The sequence below is a fragment of the Scyliorhinus canicula genome, chromosome 2, assembly GCF_902713615.1.
Source record: "Scyliorhinus canicula chromosome 2, sScyCan1.1, whole genome shotgun sequence".
NCBI lineage: Eukaryota > Metazoa > Chordata > Chondrichthyes > Carcharhiniformes > Scyliorhinidae > Scyliorhinus > Scyliorhinus canicula.
Genome location: NC_052147.1, coordinates 210647535 through 210664369, shown reverse-complemented (window position 1 = coordinate 210664369; position 16835 = coordinate 210647535). Strand labels below are relative to the sequence as shown.

General features: G+C 43.5%; 1 protein-coding gene across 5 annotated transcripts in view; it reads right to left on the bottom strand.

Moving 5' to 3' along the window:
- The window catches only part of dcaf17 (ddb1 and cul4 associated factor 17), an 87384-nt gene that overhangs the window by 15995 nt on the left and 54554 nt on the right, over positions 1-16835 (bottom strand). For all 5 annotated transcript variants that reach the window (XM_038789497.1, XM_038789501.1, XM_038789498.1 and 2 more), the window contains 5 exons: positions 14765-14870; positions 14527-14669; positions 11524-11633; positions 8222-8309; positions 1311-1391 (listed from right to left, as the gene is read on the bottom strand). In XM_038789497.1, coding sequence (XP_038645425.1) covers positions 1311-1391; positions 8222-8309; positions 11524-11633; positions 14527-14669; positions 14765-14870 — 528 coding nt within the window. The remainder of the gene's footprint in view (positions 1-1310; positions 1392-8221; positions 8310-11523; positions 11634-14526; positions 14670-14764; positions 14871-16835) is intronic.

Genomic DNA, 16835 nt, shown 5'->3' with positions numbered 1-16835 from the left:
GGTCTGATCGCCCCGCGCCCCCCCAGGACCCCAGGGGCCCACTCGCACCGCCAATCCCGCTGCCACCAGAGGTGGTTGAAATCACGTCGGCGGGATTGGCCTCTCAGCAGCGGGACTTCGGCCATCGCGGGCCGATCGGCGCGGCGCGATTCCCGCCCCCACCAATTCCCGGGTGGCGGAGAATTCCGGCCACGGTGGGGGCGGGATTTACGCCGGCCCCGGGCGATTCTCCGACCCTGCGGGGGGTCGGAGAATTCCGCCCCTTGTTTTCCTACCTATGTCCACGGTTAAGGCCCCAGCAATGAGTGTTTGGAATAGACAAACAGGAAACGTGGAACAAGATGACAGACAAAACTTGTGCCATGGAATACTGGACTTGCATTGTAAATTAGTAGTTTTACCATGCAACATTTCTTGGTGTGCTAATTTCTACCTCATTTGTTTCACTATCAAGCAGGTATGATAGTCTAAGTAGAGCAGGCATTCTTACACACAACTCATTCGATAGAATGTTCACTTCAGCAGCCATTAAACAAAGGTAGGGAGTTAGCCCTGCTTCATCTGCTACCTGTGCACTTTGGGCAGGTGTCCATGGTTGATTCTGCAAGGGGGGGGGGCATGGCAGTTTTCAAAATCTTGGAGCAATGTGGCAGGTACGGGATGAAGCTACGGAACACAATCTCGGGGGGTTTTGTGAGAATTAATAAGGTTGGAGCAGTACATGACAGAAATAAATGTATAGCGAGATGGGGAGAAAGATCCCGAGGTACAGCTAGACACTGAGGACATTTTGAAGTATTGGGGGTTGCTAAAAACTCAGCCTTATATGCCTTAATTTTCCCCATCTTCTAATTTTTGACAAGTTAATAGAAAGCAGCTGGTAAACAAACAGAATTTTGGAGAAAAATAAGTTAATTTCAATCTAGCTGCAAGTTCTCATCGATGCCTGTGAAACAAAAATAAAAAATATCCAAATTCAAAATTGAGCAAAGTTTATACACAAAATAAATCTGTAACACACATTGTAAAGATGAGAAAAAATTGCAGTAATCACATTCAAAAATTAATCAATTTCATAAGAACAAATGACATGCAGGACGTAAAGGTCGTTTTAGCTGGAAGGAGCCCAAGGGGAGGACGGTTCATATTTGGATAAAGTGCTAAAGTATTCAAATGTAATGACAACCGACTTCTGAGATAGTCAGTCTCAAATTAAATTCTGCTCCACCATTAATGAGTAGCTTCAAGACTTGCCTGTTAAAAGAAAAAAATTAGTCCAATGTATTAAAGTATTCCAAATCTACAATTACCTCATAATTGTCATCGTCCAATTGAGAAAATCGTCTTTTCACAACTCGGCCATAAGCGGTCACTCTTACTGAGCTCTCCACCTTGAATGGGGGAATATTTTTGAACAGTTGAATATATATCAGTTTTCTTTTTGATTAATATTCATCAGTATCTTATACTCTCAGAACTCTTTACGTGGGCAGCACGGTAGCATAGTGGTTAGCACAATTGCTCCACAGCTCCAGGGTCCCAGGTTCGATTCCCGGCTGGGTCACTGTCTGTGCTGATTCTGCACGTCCTCCCCGTGTGTGCCTGGGTTTCCTCCGGGTGCTCCGGTTTCCTCCCACAGTCCAAAGATGTGCGGGTTAGGTGGATTGGCCATGCTAAATTGCCCTTAGTGTCCAAAAAGGCTAAGTGGGGGTTGCTGGGTTGCGGGGATAGGGTAGATACGTGGGCTTGAGTGGGTTGCTCTTTGTAAGGGCCGGTGCAGACTCGATGGGCCGAATGGCCTCCTTCTGCTCTGCAAATTCTATGAAATGAGCAACGGTCCTAAATGTGTCATAATAGAGCACCTTGCTTTCGTTCCTCAAACTTTTGAGCATAGTTGCATTTATATATATGTATATATATATATATATATATAGAGCGAGAGAGAGACATTTTCTTGGTGGGAGAATAAAAGGGTAAATTAGATTAATTGCCATGGCTACACATATACCAGTGGCAGCATATATTAAGCAGTTGGACCAATTTGTTTGAGCTGAGTTCCCTGGGGTTTGGCTGTTGATTGGAATCTGCTAATGCTAGTTAGTGGTTTGAATCGTTATCCTTGTCGAGGTGGATTGGTGTTGGCTTATTTCCCTTCTGAGTTCGTCAATTTTCTTGATGTTGGGTGCAAATTTATGCTGTTTGAACTGTTTGAGTATTTCACCAATTCCAGGCTAATGCTGAATAATTCAGATTAAGTCACTTCCCATAGGTGTGTTTATTGTGGAAAGGATAGGGTTCCACACAGTGAGAGGGAATACAAATCATGCAGCTATTTATGCTAACTACGATGTTTGGGGAGGGGGGGGGGGGGGGGGGGAAGAGAGAGGGGGGGGTTATTTCCCGAGTAAGTCTAACAAGTATTCTACTTGATCAGGAGCCAATTATGTGCAATACTGGCAGACCCTTGGAAGTAGGACAATTTCTCCTCCCCTAGCTTGGATGATAACATTGCATCAACGTGAGGGGGGTAGAAAAACTTGGCTGGCACTGAACATATTTTGGTGACAATCGTCTCTTCCTTCTGATGACACTGATTCATTCTAGAGTATGAGCCTACGTATGCTGACTACCCTCCATTTATATATGCACTTTTATCATGGGGATACCACAGTTGAAAATAATCCTGTCTCACCCAACATGCTCGCACCATGCTCGAATTTATAAGGAATCACTGGATAACACTGCAAAGAGTTTACTCCATAATCAATGCCGATCCTGGTACAGTACATAGTAAGTGATGCACTATTAGAAGACATTAAATCAAGATCCCATCTTCCCTCTCAGGTGCATGTAAAAGATCCCTGGAACTAATCGAATAGTGGGGTCTGGCCAATATTTATCTCACAATCACCGATACCATAAATAGATTATTTGATCATTATCACATTGATGTTTGAGCTGTGTGTAAATTAGATGCTGGAATTCACTACATTATAAATAGCAACCATGCTTCAACAGTTTTTCATTGGCTAAAAGGTGTTTTAGGATATGGATATCCAGATGTTCTCTCTCTCTCTTCGGGCACCAGGGGGCATTGGTGACTAAGGATTTCCATGTGTCAGTCTACGGTTACGCTTGGCAAGATACTGCAGTTACATAGAACAGTACAGCACAGAACAGGCCCTTCGGCCCTCAATGTTGTGCCGAGCATTGATCACCCTACTTAAACCCACGTAACCCGTATACCGGTAACCCAACAATCCCCCCATTAACCTTACACTACGGATAATTTAGCATGGCCAATCCACCTAACCCGCACATCTTTAGACTGTGGGAGGAAACCGGAGCACCCGGAGGAAACCCACGCACACACAGGGAGGACGTGCAGACTCCACACAGACAGTGACCCAGCCGGGAATCGAACCTGGGACCCTGGAGCTGTGAAGCATTGATGCTAACCACCATGCTACCGTGAGGCCCCAACTGTTTTGCAGTTGCTATCTGAAGGTTCTGGCTAACCAGGAGACCACCCCCCACTCTTGCCATTAGCACTCTGGAAGGATTTGCATGTTGATAATTAACCTCTTTGGTCATGTGATGAATGCATCTTCTGTGGCCATCAAATCCCATATTAGGATGCCAACTGCGTGCTTCTGACTCAGAGGCAGGGACCCTACCCACCACCACTGTGCCACAAGACCTCCCAGTCCAGAGGTTACAAAGTGCTTAATAAATGCAATTCTTTCTTTTGTAATTTCCTCACACACAAAGAGTAGAATGTATGCGGGGTTCTCCTGATTGGCCACATAACTTTGATGGAAGGTGCTAGAGTTTAAAAATGGTTACAGTAGGATTCCAGAGAGCAGATTATACCTGGTGAAACAGCCAAGCCTTCACTCAGAGTTTGACATGTTATGCGAACATTTTACCTGGCAGTAGATAAATGGCATTTAATGGGGAAGATTAAATTATGAATGTTCATAAAACAGACAGAACCTTTAGGAATTTTGAATCAGAATAGAGAGGTTATATAGTGGGAAATTAGTCTGTTAGATTATTGTTTAATGCAACATATGATTTATGCTGATTATGATGATGTCAATTAACTTATAGAGCAAACTACAGATTGCTATTTAAATAGCTTTATTAATATCTAACCAGACCTGATCCAATACAGATAGTTAACTTTTAGTAATATCAATGACATGAACTGTTAACGGATCTTTCCAAACCAATTTAAACATTTACTAATTTATCCAGGAGTGGCAAGAGGTTAGTTCAATCTATTTCAGTGCAACATAGATCAACCTCAACATGAAAAAGTTTTGCTTGTACATGACATGACATGAAACTTCAACGTGCTATTTGTGAACAATACGACAAGTAAGGTAAGAAGAATTGCATGAAATTAATTTAGCTTATCAGAATAAAATACAACAATATTAAAAATTCAAACACTGCTGTAATCAGTCATGAATGGCTCTCAAATAGTTGTTTAACAAGTCAGAATTTAAGTACAATAATGTTCAGTGAATATCTTCCACATTTGCTTCTATTAGTGTTTATCTAACTCACTCTAGCCTATTTCCCTTTGAACTTACAGTACTCTGTTCTTTTAGGATCAGCGTTGTCAAGGGTGACAAAAGGTGTTGCTGTTGCTGTCTGGCATAACAACCTCCACCTAACTGAATGCCAATTCTCTGATTTTCTCCAATCTCCATGACCCCACCACTGAACATTGTTTTCAGAACTGTCATGAACTTCATCTTCTTTGGATATCTTCCCTCCATCGTCTCCAACTTCATTGTTCCTTCTCCAACCCTAAACAGCCCACTTTCTACCTCCTTCTGAAGAAAGAAGACTGCCCTGATGGACCTATCATTTCAGCCTGTTCGTGCCTCACTGAACTGCTATCCTCTCTTCAATCCCCTTCCCTTGTCCAATCTCTTCCCACCTATTCATAACCCTTGTCCTCTTTTCACTTTAGCAGTTTCAAGTTTCCTGGCTCTCACCATCTTCCCATCTTCTTTTCGCCATAGATACTGAATCCCTTCACACCCCAGCCCCACCAAAATGGTCTGCAAGCTCTTTGTTTTTTTCCTGGAAAAGAGGTCCAATTGGTTTCCATCCACTGCTGGCCTCCTCTGCCTGACAGCTTCTTCTCAGATTGGAGAACCTCCCCTTCAACTCCACTGACTTCTCTAAATAAAAGGTGCTGCTATGTATACCAACACAGGTCCAAGCTGTGTCTGCCGGCTTGTGGAATATCACAGTTACAATGCAGGAGGCCATTTGGTCCATTCTCTTTTCCCTGGCTCTCCGAAGGAGTAATTTACTTACTGCCATTCCCCAACCCTGTAGCTTGTTCTTCCTTTTTAAGTAATAATCCAATTCGCTCTTGAATGCCTTGATTTAAAAACATATAAAATAGGAGCAGAGGTAGAGCATTTGGGCCCTTGAGCCTGCTTCGCCGTTCAACAAGATCATGGCTGATCTGTTAGTGTTTCGAATTCCACATTCCCATCTACCCCCTGAACCTTTGATTCCTTTGCCTAGCAAGAATCTATCTACTTCCACTTTAAAAATATTCAATGACCTTGCCTCCAGTGCCATCTGAGAGTTGCAAAGTCACACAACCCCCCAAGAGAAAAAATGTCTTCTCATCTCTGTCCCAGAAAACAACCCCTCATTTTAAAACAGTGCTCCCTAATTCTGGACTCACCCACAAGAGGAAACATCCTTTCCAAGTCTACCTTATCGAGACCGTTCAGGATATTATACGCTTCAATCAAGTCACCCCTCACTCGTCTAAACTCCAGCAGAAACAAGTATGGTTTCCATATTTCCTTAAATAAGGAGACCAAAACTGCACATTTTGAGATGTGGTCTCACCAATGTTCTGTATAACCAAAGCATGTCCTGAGGGTTGGAACTGCAGATTGACTGTGTCTGTGAGTTCTTGGGCCCAGCTTTGACCAGGAGAGGATGAGGAATCCTTGAAACCTTGCACAGCACATGGTTTTCGAAGCGGAGCCGGCAAAGGGGTGGTGGTGGGTTTGGGGGAAACCGTGAGGTTTACAGGAGCGACATTATTTAATACCTTCCATATTAATTACAAATTCATTGGTCAGATTGCCACGAGATTGATGTGGTAGCTCTAACCCATGTTTAAAAAATCCTGGAGCTGCTCTCTCCCCTTTCTTCCGTCAAATTATTGTTCCTCTAGAGGACTGAATTGATACTTTAGGCAGGATTTTCCCTGCAGGTTTCTGAATGTTGCCATTGGGAAACACTGCATTAACGGCTGATGGACACAGAACACCGTGCACCTTAGCTCCACAACCCTCCTGAAACCCGCACGCAACCTGCGGAGCGCACTTTGAAAAACCCTGCTCGAGTCCATTCCTCGGTTACCCCCAATAGCCTTTTCTCTTGGCACCTCCCATGCAAGCGCAGGAGATTCGGTGGGGGCGGGAATTGCGTCGCACCGGTCGGCGGGCCCCCCACGACGATTCTCCGGCCCGCGATGGGCCGAAGTCCCGCCGCTGGCAAGCCTCTCCCGCCGGCGTGGATTAAACCACCTACCTTACCGGCGGGAGCAGGCGGTACGGGCGGGCGTCGGGGTCCTGGGGGGGCGCGGTGCGATCTGACCTCGAGGGGTGGCCCCACGGTGGCCTGGCCCGCGATCGGGGCCCACCGTTCGGAAGTGGGCCAGTGCCGTGGGGGCACTCTTTTTCTTCCGCCCTCGCCATGGTCTTCACCATGGCGGAGGCGGAAGAGACCCCCTCCCCTGCGCATGCGCCAGGATGATGTCAGCAGCTGCTGACGCTCCGGCGCATGCGCGGACGTATGCCGGCCGGCGAAGTCCTTTCGGCCCCGGCTGGCGTGGTGCCAAAGGCCGATCACGCCAGCCGGCGGAGTGGGAACCACTCCAGCGCGGGCCTAGCCTCTCAATGTGAGGGCTTGGCACCTAAAGGTGTGGAGACTTCCGCGCCTTTGGGGCGACCCAACGCCAGAGTGGTTCACGCCGCTCCAACACGCCAGGATCCCCCCACCCCGCCGGGCAGGGGAGAATCCCGGCCCTGGTGTCCAACAGACACAACCATCTCCCTTTGTGTAAAGTATGACTCCAACTCGTGGAAAATTTCCCGATTCCCATTGACTTCGATTATGTTCGGAATCCTTCATGCCATATTATCACCTGTTTAGTTTCTTTACTTGTCCCAATAATAATCCCTTAGCCTTGCCCCATGAAGTCTTTTGTCATTTAATTTCTCCTGCCTTCCACCTGGTCACAATCTTTCCCTTTAGTTCTTTATTCCTTAATCCTCCTTTGCACTTACTCAAAACTGTTTACATCTCTAACTTTTCCCAGTTATGCTGAAGATCACACACCTGAAATATTAATTCTGTTTCTCTCTCCACAGATGCCGTCAAGCCTGCTAAATATTGAGCATTTTGCGGCATTCAACTTATTTTGCTTTGTAACTTCCATATTTCATTACTCCACAAAGGATAATGAGATCCTTAATTTCCAAGCATTCTCCTTGCGAAGGACAGCAGAGGGTCTCTCATTCGTCCTTCTCTTTAAGTTGGCAGTTAAACCCCAGGCAGCAGCTATCAGCAGAATGGGGCAACGGCTGGCGGAACTGAACACAATATCACTCCCACGCCCTATTTTAGGTAACTAACCTAGTTTCTTCACTCTTCTAAATCTTACAAAAGACTAAATTTGCCTAACTCTCCAGAAAAAAAGCTTGATTTCCCTAAAACAGAAAATATTCCTTGTCCAGAATATTCCTAAACAGGTGTGCAAGAGACTAAACGCCACAGCATTTTTCTCCCATAGGTTTCAAATATTTTAGGGATAATAGCAATGCATAAATCAATTGCCTACAAAAAAAATAAACTCTCCTACCCTACCCTAGAATGACCGTACAGCCTGCCCATATTACTCATAGGAAAGGCAAGCACAGATATTTCCCCATTGGCTTTGTCCCTTGGCTGGGCACGGAGACCAAGAAATCCCATTAAACCCCTTACAAAGTCCCCAAAAGCAGACTCACAGATGCCCATCTGGCCCAATGACAACGAATGAACTTGCTACCTGGAAAAAAAGTCTTCAGCTTTATGAATTTCCCTTGGAAACCAGCAGGAGTTTCCCAATCTCAACAATGGACCAATGCGATTAATATTTTTTTCAAAAAAAGTTACTATTTACCTCTCTTTCTCTTGCAGAATAAATAGTAAAGGCTCGTAAAACCTGCCATCTTTGTACATCTTCAGATTTCCCAGACAGCTGCAACACACTGGAAAACAGTGTTAACATGATTGATAACAAATGTCCATCTATGTTTTACAATGCAATGCAAATATTTTGCACAATAATAGATACGTCAAACAATAATTGATATTTTAAGTTCTTCAATAACCTTAAACATTTTCTTTTTTTCTATAAATTTAGAGTACCCAATTCATTTTTTTCCAATTAAGGTGCAATTTAACGTGGCCAATCCACCTACCCTGCACATCTTTGGGTTGTGGGGGCGAAACCCACGCTGTCTCAGGGAGAATGTGCAAACTCCACACAGACAGTGACCCAGAGCCGGGATCGAACCTGGGACCTCGGCGCCGTGAGGCAGCTGTGCTAACCACTGCGCCACCATGTTGCCCTCTTAAACATTTTATTAATTTCAGTAGAAAATTCACATCAAATTACCAACATAACACTCTGACAATCACCCTTTTTGGAGACTAGGGAGACACACCCAAAAAAGAAGAATTGGTGACATATAACACAATCATAAGAACATAAGAACTAGGAGCAGGAGTGGGCCATCTGGTCCCTCGAGCCTGCTCCGCCATTCAATAAGATCATGGCTGGCCTTTTTGTAGACTCAGCTCCATTTACCCGCCTGCTCACCTTAATTCATTTACTGTTCAAAAATCTATCTACCTCTGCCATAAACACATTTAATGAGGTTGCCGCAACTGCTTCACGAGGCAGGGAATTCCACAGATTCATGAACCTTTGGGTAAGACATTCCTCCTCAATTCAGTCCCAAATCTACTCCCCCGTATTTTGAGGCTATGTCCCCTAGTTCTAGTTTCAACTGCTAGTGGAAACAACCTCCCTGCTTCTATCTTAACTATTCCCTTCATCATTTTATATGTTTCTAAAAGATTCTCCCCTCATTCTTCTGAATTCCAATCAGTATAGTCTCAGTCTACTCAGTCTCTCCTCATAAGCTAATCCTCTCAACTCTGAAATCAACTAGGGAATCTCCTCTGCACCCCCTCCAGTGCCAGTACATCCTTTCTCAAGTAAGGAGACCAAAACTGTACACAGTACTCCAGGTGTGGCCTCACCAGCACCCTATACAGCTATATAGGAATAAAGGAAATAGGAGCAGGAGTGGGCCATTCTCTCCCTTCAGCATGCTCTGCCATTCAACAACATCATGGTTGATCTTCTACCTCAATGCCATTTTCCTGCACTAGCTCCTTTACATCTTTAATATCAAGAAATCTATCAAGCTCTGTTCTGAATATACTCAATGACTGAGCCTTTACATCTTTAATATCAAGAAATCTATCAAGCTCTGTTCTGAATATACTCAATGACTGAGCCTCCAAGCCCTCTGGTGTAAAGAATTCCAAAGATTCATCATCCGAGTGAAGAAATGCCTCCTTGTCTCAGTCCTTCATGACATACCTCTTGTTCTGAGACTGTGTCCCCAGATCCCCCAAGGGAAAGATTCTTTCTGCATCTAAGAATTTTCTATGCATCAATGAGATCACCTCACGTTCTTCTGAACCCTTGAGAAAATAGGTTTAGTCTCTTCAATTTCTCCATCCCAGGAATCAGTCTGGTGAACCTTCACTGCACTCCCTCTATGTCAAGAGTCCTTCCTTTGGTAAGAACACCAAAACTGTACACAATACTCCAGGTTCCGTACAGTTGCAGCAAGACTTTTACTCATGTACTTAAATCCTCTTGCAATAAAGGCTAACATACCATTTGCATTCCCAATTGCTTGCTGCACCCGCATGTTAGCTTTTAGTGACAAATGAATCAAAGATACCCAGGTCCCTTTGGACATCAGCACTTCCCAAAGTCTCACCGTTTAAGAAATACTCTGCATTTCTGCTTTTCCTACCAATGTGGATAACTTCATCCATATTCTATTCTATCTGCCAAGCAGTAAACTGAATCACCTTGAAGTTTCTTTGCATCTCTTCCCAACTCATATTCCCACCTAGTTTTGTGTCATCAGCAGTTCACACATGTGAACGGCTGGGGCCTAAGTACTGATCCCGATGGTATCCTATTAGTCACACCCTGTCAACCCGAGAATGACTCATTTATTACTGCTCTCCGTTTACTCCATTATCCAATTCTCAATTCATGCCAGTATCAATCCCATGTGCTCTAATTTTGTTTACTAACCGCCTGTGTGACTTTATAGAACGCCTTCTGAAAATCCAAATATACCATATCCAGGGTTACCCCTTATCTATTCTGCCTGTTAGATCTTGAAAAAATCCATGTTGACTCTGTTCAATCAACCTTATATTCTAAGTGTCCAATTTACACACCTTTATAATAGTTTCTAGCATTTGCCGTACTACTGCTGTCAGTCTTGCTTTTTCTTTTGAATTGGCTCTGAACTTTATATACTTTTTCCCTTCTGTTGGGGACAGTTTTTCCTGCTTTTTTTTCCTTCTGGTGAAACAAGCTACAATATGTCTCTTACACTGAGTTAATTGGCTGGATATAATAATGCATTGGCTTTCTTATAGTTAGGCTTCAATTTTTCTCACATTTTTCATCTTGGATTAAGATTCCAGATTTCACAAGCGAGATATCCAAAAACTGGATTCTCCTACATCTGTATAATAATGGATAGGTAGAAAATGGTATTTTTTGAAAATCGTCATGCAGACAAGTTCCGAATTGTGATGATAATACAAATAAAAGAAGTCAAAATTCATAATATAGTTAGAAAAAGTAATTTAAATAAAATTAAAGTTTAAAATAATAAATAATAATAAAGTTTGATAAAATAAATACGAAATTTACAAAACATTGCAAAATATAGGTCTCCTTAATTTAAATGAAAGGTCAACTGCACTCTGCATTTTGTACTGAAGTCCATAGATCATATATTGTCAGGTTGAGTTCATCTACTCTCGCATCTCAATTATTCTAGGATAGCTTGTTGAGTATAGATTTGGATTTTCTATGCAATATAATTTTTCAATCTCCTGCTCAGTGGAAATTTGTAGCAGCTGAGGTAGGTTGTGTTTAATACTTGTACTGCTTTTCCTATTTCCATTTCTTCCCGGAGACTGATTATTCACACATTCTTATTGTTCAGCAAGAGGTCTCCTTACCCCATTTTCCATCATCTTCTACTTGAAAACATACAGGTATTCATGAGAAAAATGCAGAACTTTCTCTAAAAAAAATAATGGCCAGTCCACTTCCTGATCAAAATGAATGTAATCTTATAAACTTACTTAATTTGTGTTGGTCCAATATGCATGATCCTTCCGGAATCATCTGGATGAAAATATATCCAGTCAGTATCTAATGAACAACATTGCATCTCCTGAATTCCATTCTCTGCCTAATTGGATAAAAGTACATTTGACAGTTTATATCACTCATAATGTTCTGTCAAAAAAAAGCAGTGTCAAGCCAGTCAGAATACAAATTGCCGTAATTTAACTGCAATGCAATATTTTCGATCATTTGGATTTAACAATTAAAAGCTTTTGTCTGCAATTATCTGACTTCACTATCTTTCTTCTTAGACTCAAAGCAGTTTCCAGGCAACAACTAACTGCCTTGCAAAATGGGCTGATACTCTATTCACATTACCTCTGAAATACAATACTGAACTAGCAGATACACAGAGATAGCATGCAGCCACCTCCACAAGCTAGAAGTGCAATTCGCATTTGTTATGACACAGCATGTTTGTTAGGGGTGGCACAGTGATTAGCACTACTACCTCACAGGGACCTAGGTACAATTCCGGCCTTGGGTGACTGTGTGTGTGTGTGGAGTTTGTACATTCTCCCAGTGTCCAAAGATGTGCGGGTTAGGTGGACTGGCCATAGTCAATGCACAGGGTTGTGGGGATATGTTGGGGGATGGGCCTAGGTGAAGTGCTTTTTCATAGAACATAGAACAGTACATAGAACAGTACAGCACAGAACAGGCCCTTCGGCCCTCGATGTTGTGCCGAACAATGATCACCCTACTCAAACCCACGTATCCACCCTATACCCGTAACCCAACAACCCCCCCTTAACCTTACTTTTTTTTAGGACACTACGGGCAATTTAGCATGGTCAATCCACCTAACCCGCACATCTTTGGACTGTGGGAGGAAACCGGAGCACCCGGAGGAAACCCACGCACACACAGGGAGGACGTGCAGACTCCGCACAGACAGTGACCCAGCCGGGAATCGAACCTGGGACCCTGGAGCTGTGAAGCATTTATGCTAACCACCATGCTACCGTGCTGCCTCTTTCGTAGGATCAGTGCAGACTTGATGGGCCAAATGACCTTCGGCCGAATGACCGAATGTAAGGGTTCTACGGATATTCTGAAAGTAGCAGGAGGGGGCCACTATGATATTAGTGACTGTGCAAAATGACTCCGAGGCGGGGCCTTAATTGTTCCAATTGACTACCTACCTCTGTGGAGGAAGAAGCTGACCTGGTTCCCAGCACATTCTGGAAAAAACCCTACGGTAGGAGTATATTTGGGAGCCATCAGGACACAGCTACCCCTTATTTTCCAGTTCAGACCCACTTCTAACCCCATCTCTGTGATGTCAAAGACGTTCAGCCAAAGAATTAGGATTTTGCTTGGAGAAGATTGCAAGTGGCATACTCCAGATTGAGTTCCAAACCAATTAGTCTTGATATATATATATAAATGATTTGGATTTGGCATAGGGAACATAATTTCAAAAACCACTGACAACACAAAGGAAGGAAAGAGGAAGGGTAAACATTTCATTCAGCCCTAGAGGCTAGCTAAAAGGAAGGCAGATGCAATCTAATGTGGTTGTGTGACGTAGCACATTTTGGGAAGACAACCAAGGAATGGAAGTATATATTTACTAGAAAGACATTGAACAATGTGGTTGAACAGAGTGACTTCGAGGAAATGTTATATTTGAACCCTCAAGTCCAAGGGAGATAAAGTGACAACAAAAGATCTGTACAACTTTAGGTTGAAGAAACAGAATACAACTGTAAAGAAGTAATGGTGGACAAGAATGAAGCAGTTTAATTAGAGTTTTTTCTTAATTATGCAGAGTTTTGGTAAAACAAATAGGGAAACTCTATTTCCTTTGGTTAGGGAATAATTGACTCAGCGATTGTCAATTTAAAATTCTCACCAAGCGGGTGAAACAGGGCAAGAGGAATTTATTTAATCAGAGTGTTGCTGGAACAGGAAATCTTTTGCAACGGAAATGGTTGAGTCATTATAAGAACACAAGAACCAGGAGCAGTAGGCCATCTGCCCTTCAAGCCTGCTCCGCCATTCAATAAGATCATGGCTGATCTTTTTGTGGACTCAGCTGACTTACCCGCCCGGTCACAATAACCCTTAATTAATTTACTGTTCAAAAATCTATCTATCTTTGCCCTAAAAATATTTAATAGGGTAGCATCAACTGCTTCACTGGGCAGGGAATTCCACAGATTCACAACCCTTTGGGTGAAGACGTTCCTCCTCAACTCAGTACTAAATATGCTCCCGCTTATTTTGAGGCTAATTTCTCCTGTCAGTGGAAACAACGTCCTGATTCTATCTTAACAATTCCCTTCATCATTTTAGATGTTTCTGTAAGATCCCCCCTCATTCTTCTAAATTCCAATGAGTATAGTCCCAGTCTACTCAGTGTCTCCTCATAAGCCAATCCTCTCAACTCTGGAATCAACCTAGTGAATCTCCTCTGCACCCCCTCCGTGCCAGTACATCCTTTCTCAAGTAAGGGGACCAAAACAGTACACTGTACTCCAGGTGTGACCTCACCAGCACCCTATACAGCTGCAACACACCTCCCTGTTTTTAAACTCCATCCCTCTAGCAATGAAGGACAAAATTCCATTTGCCTTTCTAATTATCTGCTGCACCTGCAAACCAACTTTTTGTCATTCATGCAGGACACCCCAGGTCCCTCTGCAGAGCAGCGTGCTCCAATGTTTTACATTTAAATAATAGTCCATATTCCTATCAAAATGGGTTGCTTCAGGTTTACCAACATTGTAAGAAAGTTGGATACAGGCTTAAAGGGTAAAAGCCGGACAGTAGGATTCGTTTAGGATTGTTCCAGTGAAAAGTCTGCAGAAAACGAGAGAAGATGAACTGAATGGATCCTTTTTATTTTCTTTTATATTTTCTTTTCGTGATTTTTAAAGACAAAATTTAGAAATACTGCCCAGCTGCAAACACATGTTGCACAAGTATCCAGAGCAATTGTGATACATTACCAGCTCTTTGTCCTTTAAAGAATAAATATGGTAGATGCCTTCCAGTTTTCGTTCATTAGGAGTAATGATGTAATGCCAGGGGTGTCCTCCAATCTGAAAAGCACTTTTAAGACAAGAAACTTCAAACAGGACAGGTGGACAATCTGTAAAAATAGGGTTTCATGTTTATATTGATAGTGAGCTACTTATGCATCCTAATTCTGGACAATACAAGTAACAAGATTTTGCCTTAAAATACCTGTTATTTTAATATTACATGGAATTCCAAATGGAGCGGCACCCACAATTCCAGTTGTGTTGTTCCATTCACACTTTTGTCCAAGAATACATTGTTTCTGTGTAAACTGTATAAAGGCAAGAATATTGATATTTATTCTTAAAGAGCATTTCAGACTGCAATGTTAAACACTTTGCAAATGGAAGTGCAAACTCCCGGTCATTGGGTGCGAATGACGGCAGGAGCGCAAAATCTTGCGAGACACCCAAATCGCATGATATATCAGCTGGATGTCTCATTGCGATTGTGCCCGTCCTCTGCCAATGACATAATGGGATTCCTGACATTGTCCCATTAGGATAAATTTAAATCTAATTCTCAGGTCTCTACGCCTGGTAATCATCCTCCTTTACATTATTCATTCGGGTTGGCGAGAGGGCATGTCAATGTGAATTACGACTGGTCTCGCAGGGCATACACCTGACGGGCATACCTGTCAGGGGAGCTCAAGTGCATTGCTCAGAGGGAAGAGAGTCATGCCCAGGCCTGGGCAGTGCCAAGGAGCAGTGCCGAGGCAGGAGGGGGGGTTATTCTTCCTTTACCTTTGTGTACCAGGGCGACCTTACAAAATGGCACCCAATCTTTAAAAAAACAAAGTTGCTGGCCTACTTTTTTTCCCTAAGTTACCGATGATATTGGAGAGAAAGCCGCCATTGGGGCCGGCATCTACAACACCGCTTTTCACATCCACTGCAGCACTTTGCCTCAAAAAGGGAAAATTCCACCCTTCTGTTTTCCGTTTGACGCTGTTGAACATTTATAAAAAACCACTGTGCCATCCGTCATGGATTTAAAATTAATCCTGTTTATTCTTCGCCCAGAGAAAAGTGTGTGCAGTTTTGGAGATCACATTCGAGAAAGCCCTGGAGAATGTCCAGTTTAGATTCACTAATCTTGTGCTAATAATGGGAAAATACAAGATACTGGGGCTGTTTTCAATGGTACAAGAATAGGGGAAAATTAAGTCATTTTTTAAAAGTATACGAGTTTTGGTAAAATAAACAGGGAAACACTCTGTTTGGGAGACTACTCGCTGGATTCTCCAACTTTGAGACAAAGTACCGAAGCCATGGTTCCCACAGCGGTGTCGGCACTTCGTCTAAAGTTGGAAACAGTGATTTCAGACATGTTCCAGTGGTAACCCCCACACAACCCACCCCCCACTCCCCTGCTGAGGGGTTGGCTCCTGGGAGACCGGCGTCTACCCCGATTTTGGCATTGGAAGCTATTCTCCGCCTAATCGCGTTTCATGATTTTGACATCGGCATTCGGAGAACCCGCCCTATGTTCTCCCGCCATAGCAGAATTGCTACCAATATACAGTCCCCTGGGAGTGCAAATTGGGAAGCAATTCAGTATCCCTTGTCATGAAAATTTATGCATGGCAAGGAATACGAGATATTCCCACTATTGGGACGGCATTTTGAGCAGGCGGCGGCCCCTCCTGCACATCAGCCACTTTGCATTGCAAAGAAGCTTTTCCCGAATTTTCTAGGTGCACCCTCCTTCCCCCAAATACATGGCGGACCCAACTCCTCCACCACTAACTAGGGAGACCCGCCAAGGACCCCCTTAATAGGGAGACACCCCCCCAGGAACACCTTTAATAGGGAGACCTCCCACAGGGGCCGCCTTAATTCAGAGATGCCCCCAAGGACCCGCTTAATAGCGAGACACCCCCTTGGACCCCCTAACTAAAGGAACCCCCTCGCAGGGACCTCTAACTAGAGGGCCCCCCTCACAGGGACCCTTTAACTCGAGGGAGCCCCCAACTGTGACCCTATAAATAGACTCCACCCCCCCAACTCAGAAAAAAAGAGTCATCTGGAGGCTCCCTAGCAGTGCAGTCAGGGGTAGTGAAATAAATTATTGTGTAACACTTACCTTGAAGGATCATATGTCCATTGCTGGAAAGAGGACAGCTGTGACCTACATTTAAATCCCTCAGATCCTGCAGCTGCAACACATTCATTAATTTCCAGTAGTGGGCTGTGATTGACAGGTTCTACAAAGCAGCTACAGCCTTGATTCA